General features: G+C 33.2%; 2 protein-coding genes across 2 annotated transcripts; one reads left to right on the plus strand and one right to left on the minus strand.

Moving 5' to 3' along the window:
- Window positions 3,386–5,437, plus strand: LOC104725756 (sec-independent protein translocase protein TATB, chloroplastic-like). Its single transcript, XM_010444469.2, has 6 exons — window positions 3,386–3,751; window positions 3,836–3,960; window positions 4,327–4,386; window positions 4,484–4,649; window positions 4,838–5,011; window positions 5,114–5,437. Exons 1-6 carry the CDS (start codon window positions 3,523–3,525, stop codon window positions 5,158–5,160), a joined length of 801 nt encoding a protein of 266 aa, XP_010442771.1. The 5' UTR covers window positions 3,386–3,522; the 3' UTR covers window positions 5,161–5,437.
- Window positions 5,460–7,444, minus strand: LOC104728821 (protein DETOXIFICATION 16-like). Its single transcript, XM_019233189.1, has 7 exons — window positions 6,779–7,444; window positions 6,595–6,681; window positions 6,455–6,511; window positions 6,134–6,372; window positions 5,904–6,022; window positions 5,724–5,810; window positions 5,460–5,629 (listed from the first exon to the last, which is right to left on the minus strand). Exons 1-7 carry the CDS (start codon window positions 7,321–7,323, stop codon window positions 5,546–5,548), a joined length of 1,218 nt encoding a protein of 405 aa, XP_019088734.1. The 5' UTR covers window positions 7,324–7,444; the 3' UTR covers window positions 5,460–5,545.

Genomic DNA, 7,938 nt, shown 5'->3' on the forward strand with positions numbered 1-7,938 from the left:
TGATGGGATTGAATTCTCTCCTCTCTCCTCTCTCTTCTCTCTCAGGGAGGGAGGGGTCGTTATCTAATCCAGCTTTTCATTCAATTTTTTGGTTACCACGAGCTATTGCCACGTCATCACGGTTCCTTCACACGCGCTTCAGTTAAAAAAATTGTATATGATTACTTTGAATACATATCATATCATGTAATTTTGGAGGGTAAATTACGGTCGTTTCTTTTTTTTTTAAGGTAAATTTAATTTTATCAAAGTGAAAACTCTAAGCTAAATTTTCTTCTCCTGAATTTTAAGCTAAAAATAAACAAAAGACATGGTACACGAGTAACACGTACTTGATACTTACTACATTTAAAATCATATCGTTTTAAGTTTTACATTGAAATAAAAACAGGTATTTTATTCTAATCATTATTGATATTTTATATCATTTTCTATTGAATAACATATTAAAATTGGAAAGTTTATAATTTTGTATGGAAAATATATTGTGGTATTTAATCTAGTAAATTTAAAATTTAAAATGATATCTAATTTGAAACTAATAAAATGAAATTATGCAAAAGATTCTCAATATTTATTTTTTGTTCATTTAACTCTGTAGAATTGATATTTCATCAAAATAGACTACAAAAACTCATAAGATATACATATACAAAATTTTATCTATATTGCTCTTCATTGATCTCTAAGTACTTCACACTTTCACCACCCATTGATAAAATATATTTATTAGCTACACTATGGGAGGGTACAAACTCTCAATCCAAAAGACTTTTTTTTAGCAAAATACAAAAATGAAATAAATAATTCTTTTCTTAATTCTAATAATAGATTTTTTATTGGTGTTTTTTACTAGTGAAATAATTTTTTTAACTTTAAAGTTAATGAATGATATGTAATTACACTGTTTTGTTGTTGTTTATAATCGATGATTATAAAAAAAAATAAAGACTTTAAGCTGAAATACTTAATATAGAATTTAATTACAATTCAAACTGCGCTGTATTTGTTTTGCACATCGCCATCCGTAATTTCATGAATTAAAATTGTAGAATCATAAATCATTCTTTTGTTTTTTAAATCATAAAGAAAGATCCTTAATTTTATTTTATTTTAATTCATGAAAACATATATTTTTCTTTTTAAAAAATGAACAATTACATTTCAAATTGTCCATACAGCCTAAATAATAGTTTTCTATCACTTTATTTTTATCTTTTTATAGAGCTTAAAATTTTATTAGCCGAATATAATAAACTGAACTAGTGAAGAATATGGAAATACTAAAAAGATAAGCAGTTTAACTTCTCTGTTTTAAATTAAAGACTATAATTATTTTATAATTTAAAGTTTTCCAAGAAATTCAGTTTTGAGTTTTGCTGGAATATAATTTTGTTACTTCCATTTTTCATATTTGTTTTTTCACTAGTTTTTTTTTTCCAACAAACAAACTTTATTAAGAATAAAACTGGTCACATACAATACTTCAATCATCTAAAGCGAAAAATCCATAAAACCAAGTAGAAATTAGAAATATTACAACCCAATTTCTAAAATTTTCACTAGTTAATTATTATCTTTCCGTGGACCCAATGGCGGACCCACGTAGAAGTTAGGAAGGTCAACTGACCGGGGTAAAATATTGAAATAAGATTTTTTGCATGTAAAATGCTGAAGTTCCTGCAGCAAAGTTGGTTTTTCCTCCGTTTGTTGCCACCCCAGACCCAAGGTCGACCCTTCCAAGCTACACTAATTTCTCTCTTTTTCTATTTTATGTATATTAACTAGCTTAAAAAATAATAATTGACCTGGGTATTCGTAGATCTTAAAATATTTGTGTAACGTAAAACAATAACGTTGGCTAATTTCTATCTGTAGGTAATCTATAAAACGAATGATTCTTGTCAAAGGAAAGAAGAAAATACTATTAAGGCTACCATCCGAAGAGTTGACCCTTACTTAGCCGTGTATGCACATATGCATATTATATGATATGATATGATATGGGGACCAAACCAATAAGTGAGGGTAATAATATAATAGCCGGCTTCATCATTGGAACTCCCATGTGACTCTCCTCATCTCATGTTTTAAGTTTACTTTATTATAATCTCTTTGATAACGAGAGTTGCTTTAAATCATGCCAAGAAAATGTAATCGTTAATACTCTATCCGTTTCAAAATATAAAATGTTTTAGAGAAGTTTTTTGTTTCATAATATAAGATGTTTTCAAGTTTCTATACAACTTTTAGATTAGTTTCGTATTTTATATTATGCAGTATTGTTTATAATTGGTTGAACTTGTTAAAAGTAAAAACTTTTTAATCTATATGTTTTAGTTAAAACATCTTATATTTTAAAACGGAGGGAATATGATTCTTGTTTCTGCTGCTCCTAAACTATTCACTTATTATTACTATTACTGTTTTTACAGTTGGATAAATTGTTTTCTTTAGTTTAGTATAAAGTATAAACTAAAATAAAGATATAAAATAAAAAGGAGAGAAAGCTTGGGAACAATTAAGAAAAGGCACATGCACGTGCACACCATAGTAACTGGCGAGTTGTGTGTGTGAATCTGTGATGGCTTTTTGAGCAAACGCTCGTGCGTGCGTACGACTGCCACTCCTTACCTTTCTTTTATTACCTTTTCCACTTTTGTTTCTTTCTTCCTTTTTCAACTCTACTTGGAAAACTAATTTACTACTATTTCTTTTCTTTTTTTTTTTTACCTTTTAGAGGATATGAATGATATGATTATGAACCTTATTGAAGAAAGAAAGACACCAATCAAAACTTTAAAACTCAACTTTTATCTTTCTCATCTTGCTAAATCAAAACACCAAATCAAGACATGAATCATATTTTGGTTGTGTTATCTTTCATAAAATTCTACTTGTTTAGTTGTGCATCTTTTAATGTTTCTCCAGACCAATTTGTGTTATGCATCTTTATAAAATATTCAGCCTTCTTGGTTGTGTATCAGTATCTAATTATAATTTCTGTAAAAAATAGTTTTTGTTAAGATAGATAGAATACCCCCATGATTCGACATTTCACAAATAACTATATCCGCAACGCTCACTTGTCATTCGATTCCCTTGAGAATATAAAGAAAAGCGAAAACAGAATCGAAAGAAAACAAGAACGTGACAAAGTTCACACTCAATCTCAGCTCTAAAATCTAAGCTAATCTCAAGAGAAGATGATACTTGCGATCAAGTTTATAAGCATCCTAAGGCCCAAACAACGTAACCCAAATTAAACCTTCTTAACGGCCCATTTCCACTTTCTAAGCAAAAAAAAAAAAAAAGAACATTATCTTCAGATTTTCCAAAGGATAAATTTAGATTTTCTTAAGGTTTTTTTTATCGTTTTTTCTTCGGAGCGTTATTTCATTTTCAAGGCTAATGACCTTTTTTTGATTGGTGAGGAAGTAAGTTTATGGCTTAGGTTCCTCTTCGAAGCTGTTACACAACAAAAAAAAACTATAATACTAATCCTTCGAAGCTGCTGCCTCTATGGCCATGGCCTTTCAGATAATAGCTTCTTCTTCGTCTTATTTATCACCAACGATTACAAAATCTCACCTTTTCTCTTATCATCCTCTGCAATCTTGTTATAAAGCTTCTTGGAAACCTAATCATCTCTCTTCATGGTGTTCTCTACTGGGTTCTTCTAGTTTCTCACCTTACATTGGTTTAAAGCATCTGGGCATCTCACTCTCGACTACTAAATCTTCGAACCCAGGTCTCGATTTCTCTTTTATACTTCAAATTCTTCTGGGTTTTGTAAAAGTTGTTCAATTTTCTGAATTTTTTGTTGTGTGTGTAGAGAAGAAGAGAAGATGTAATAAGAGTATGGTGATTCGTGCGTCCCTGTTTGGTGTTGGAGCACCTGAGGCTTTGGTTATTGGTGTTGTCGCTTTGTTAGTCTTTGGTCCTAAAGGCCTTGCTGAGGTTAGTTAGTGTCTTCTTGTTTTTTTCTTGATGATTGATTCTGGAATCATAGCTTTTTTAGGGTTTAGGCAGCTTATGAATTGTTACTGTTTCGTTTATCTGAGGAGAATTGGAGTGTAGATAAGGCTGTTGCTTAATTCTGTTAGGATCTCTGTGGATTGAAGTCTCAATCTTTATCAAATGTTCTTAATTGGGAGCATGTTCAATTCCACTCCTTTACTGAGCATTTGAGAGTTTGAGTTTTAGAAATGTTAAGAGAAAAGAGCGCTAGATGTTAATGTTTCTTCTCCAGATAGTCTTTTAATAGTCTTTTAACAGTTGCTTAGAGTCTTTTGAAGAAGTGATTACTTGCTATGATCCGTGCAGGTAGCTCGGAATCTTGGAAAAACCCTGCGTACATTTCAGCCAACGATTAGAGAGCTACAGGTTTGTTTTTTTATATCAAGACTTTGAGGAAAACATGAGGTTGGTTTTGTATATGTGCCAACTATTTTTGATTGCTTACAACGTGTCTTTATCTTAGGACGTTTCAAGAGATTTCAAAAGTACCCTTGAGCGTGAAATTGGTCTCGATGACATTTCATCGCCAAACGTGTACAACCAAAACAGAACGAATACTGTTCAACCTCCTCCTCCTCCTCCACCATCAGCTCCCCAAATTGAAGATCCTGTGACTGCAAGTGACTCCAGTGAGTGCCCTTTTAAGTTTACTATGTATATGCTAACAGAATAGGCATTTGATTGAGACACAATCAGAGTAGTTTTGACTCGTGTCTAGACTACGAGCTAGTCTATACCAAAACTGTTGTTGTTTTCCATATAAATAATGTTCTGAAGTAGTGAAGCTAAGCTAAGATGTTTTCCTTGAAATAAGCAGATGATGTTCAATCACCAAAAGCTTACACAACCGAGGACTACCTCAAGATCACTAAAGAGCAACTAAAAGCTAAGTCAACCGCTGAAAGCCAAACAGAGGATCAAACTCAAACTCAAGAACCGCCACAACAACCCGGAAATGTACAAACACCAACTGGTGAAAGCCAGCCCAATGGTTAGCCTTTCCTCCGTCGGACTTAATCCATGAGATGAATGATCAGCAAATTAAGAACTCTTTTCATAATCTTCCAAATTGTCTAAAACCGGGTTGTTGCAGGTACAGCGAGAGAAACAACAGCTGCATCTCCTCCAAGGCAAGATTGAAAGCATCAAAATTTGACTTGTAGTGTTAAAAGCATAAGCCTCTCTCTCTCTATATATATATTGGGAAGCTTCGGAGGGAATTTTTTTGATCTGCCAAAAGAGAAGAAGCTATTAGCTCTCTTGACATTCTCACAAAGCTTGTATGTACGCATCTTGATGGATTGAAAATTATCAGAATCTGTATCAGTTGTGTATTTATGTGCCCATTAGTTTTTCTTCATAACGATAATTGAGTTTATTAGGTGAACTGTAATGAATTTGAATAAATTATTGGCTCCTTCTAAAGTTCACACAGAAAATGAAAATGAAGTTCAATGATTTATTGGCTCTTCCATATAGATTAATTGACTATCAATGAAAATGAAGTTCAATGATTTATTGGCTCTCAAAATACAACAGTTGATCTGTCATGGACTGCAAAATCTTTCACACTTGAAGAAGACTCAACTCTCTGTGTAGCTTTCTTGGCCTATCCATTATAAAATAAACGAAGAAAACATTAATGATCATAATCACAGCCACATGTATAATAATTTTTGAATTTTATAACAAAGCTGATTTACCTCTTCATCCCAATTGGTAAAAATGGTGACGAGGGCAAGACCAAAAACTTGAACAACGAGGGCACATATGATTCCAAGCCAAAGCCCCTTCAAAAATTGATATGTTTATGTTTAACGTTATCATTATAATCAGTTAAATTGAAAAAAAAAAGCTGATTTATTAAGGTTAGTTTCAATTACCCGACCACCAACATGGAAGTGAAAAGCAAGTAACAAGCCTGAAGGAACTCCAACAAGATAATATGATCCAAGATTAATGAATGCTCCTATCTTCTGCCATCCACATCCTCTAGCAACCCCTGTTTAATTAACCGGAAAAATCAAACAAATATAACCAGACTTAACCAAGTTACTCATGATTAGGGTGTTTCTAAAAGCCTTTACTTGTAAGGAAAGCAAGAATTAAAAACCTGAGAGAACGCATTGAAGACTGTCTAGAAAGTTGCCTAATGCGAGAATGGGCATCATCGAGGCTACGTAGGTGACTACTTCTGTTTCACTACTATAAGCCAACCCCCAGATATTCCTTACGAGTATCAAAATTGATCCGATCACTATACTTTCTGCGATTGCAATCCATATGACCACACGCACCGCAAGTTTAGCCACTCTCGGATTACCGGCTCCTAACTCATTCGAGATCCTCGTGCTGCACCAATTTTAAGGGATAGTCAATGGTCTATATAATGAGTTTGATGTAACGCTACATGAAATGGTTTCTGTAATTTTACCTTGCAGCACCACTGAGACCAAATGGGATCATCCACATTGTTCCTGATGTATTAAGGCTGCAAATATTTTATGACCAAAGTCAATTTTGACACTCAAGAACTAGGAATTATACACAGTAATTCATATGAATCATTCTTACCAGATTGAGAGAACTGAAGTTTCTAGAACTGGGTTGGGAAGAAGTCCTGATAAGAGAACTAAAAGTTCAAAGGACCACATCTCTAAACTGGGTACACAAACAAAACAACAATACTTCAAAATATCAAGATAGCTTAGTTAAGTGTGCTGCAAGTAATTGATTCATTAATTCATATATGTATTACCAGACCATAAGTGCAGAAGGAACAGCTAGTCTCAGAAAAGGGATAATATCGCGTAGAGCCTCCTTAGAGAAACCGGTCCAAGTCAGTGAGCAAGAAGGCGAGAACTTGACGTAACAGAACAAGAGAATGACATTAAGCCAATACGAAATGGAGTTAGCTAGAGCAGCTCCTTGAAACCCTAAACCAGTTTTAAAAACCAAGACCCAACAAAGAAGGACATGAAGAGAAGTGGTGACTCCAGAGCAGAAAACCACAGGAAACACATTGTTTTGTGCCTGCAAGAACCTGTTAAAGCATTGAAGGAGACCGTAGGCGAAGATGCTCGGGATCATGAATTTCGCGTACGAGCCAGCAAGTGTAGCGATGGCTTTGTTTTGTCCAAAGAAGACAAGAAAGTGCTCTGTGTTTGCCCAGATGATGGAGAGAGGAATAGAAGCTAGTGTAAGAACAAACATTGCTCTTTGCATTTGTATCCCTAACATTCCGTACTTCTTTGCTCCGAACGATTGGCCACAAAGTGTATCTAACGCACTAGCTGTTCCCATCTGGTCATGAGGAATATGGAAAAGGAAAAAAGTGAATCAGTGTAGGTTTCTTGCTTCAAACGTCCAACGCAATTTGTAAACAATATTAAATCTGCGTTGACATCATCAGTAACTGTTTCAATGTTTGACAAAGTGGGTTTCAAGTTCAAGTAGGAAAATATAAGCAATAATTCACTTCTTTATTTTTTTTTTATTTTGGCGTTTTTCACTTTGGTCCATCCATATAATGACAAAGTTTGTTTGAATATATTTCTTGTCGTTAAATCTGTATGAGTGGCAGAGAAGTTGCTTACGCAACTTCAACTAGGATCAAACAAGGTGGCCTGTGATAAGTCCATCATACGATGAATAAAATAATATCCTTACTATAAAATTACTATTCTTACTCTTCTTCTTCGGGTTAAAGAGATATTTATATGTTTAAAGGTTTCAAACTATATAGAAGAAAAATATCTCTGGGTGCATATATAGAATGAAAACAAAAAGGAAAATACAATATCACTCATTAACCAATTTAAGTTTCAAATTCAGACCTTTTTAATGTAAATTTAGAAGAAAATTATTATGTGTGAATTTGTAAGATATGCATTAAAAACCAAAAAAAAAAAAAAAAAA

The sequence above is a fragment of the Camelina sativa genome, chromosome 11 (genome assembly GCF_000633955.1).
Source record: "Camelina sativa cultivar DH55 chromosome 11, Cs, whole genome shotgun sequence".
Lineage (NCBI taxonomy): Eukaryota > Viridiplantae > Streptophyta > Magnoliopsida > Brassicales > Brassicaceae > Camelina > Camelina sativa.

Coding starts and splice junctions, on each gene's coding strand:
- LOC104725756 (XM_010444469.2), top strand. CDS start 3,523: ATGGCCATGGCCTTTCAGATAATAGCTTCTTCTTCGTCTTATTTATCA. Junction 4,387..4,483: donor CAACGATTAGAGAGCTACAG/GTTTGTTTTTTT, acceptor TCTTTATCTTAG/GACGTTTCAAGAGATTTCAA. Junction 4,650..4,837: donor TGTGACTGCAAGTGACTCCA/GTGAGTGCCCTT, acceptor TGAAATAAGCAG/ATGATGTTCAATCACCAAAA.
- LOC104728821 (XM_019233189.1), bottom strand. CDS start 7,323: ATGGGAACAGCTAGTGCGTTAGATACACTTTGTGGCCAATCGTTCGGA. Junction 6,373..6,454: donor GGTCTCAGTGGTGCTGCAAG/GTAAAATTACAG, acceptor AAATTGGTGCAG/CACGAGGATCTCGAATGAGT. Junction 5,811..5,903: donor ACTTCCATGTTGGTGGTCGG/GTAATTGAAACT, acceptor CAATTTTTGAAG/GGGCTTTGGCTTGGAATCAT.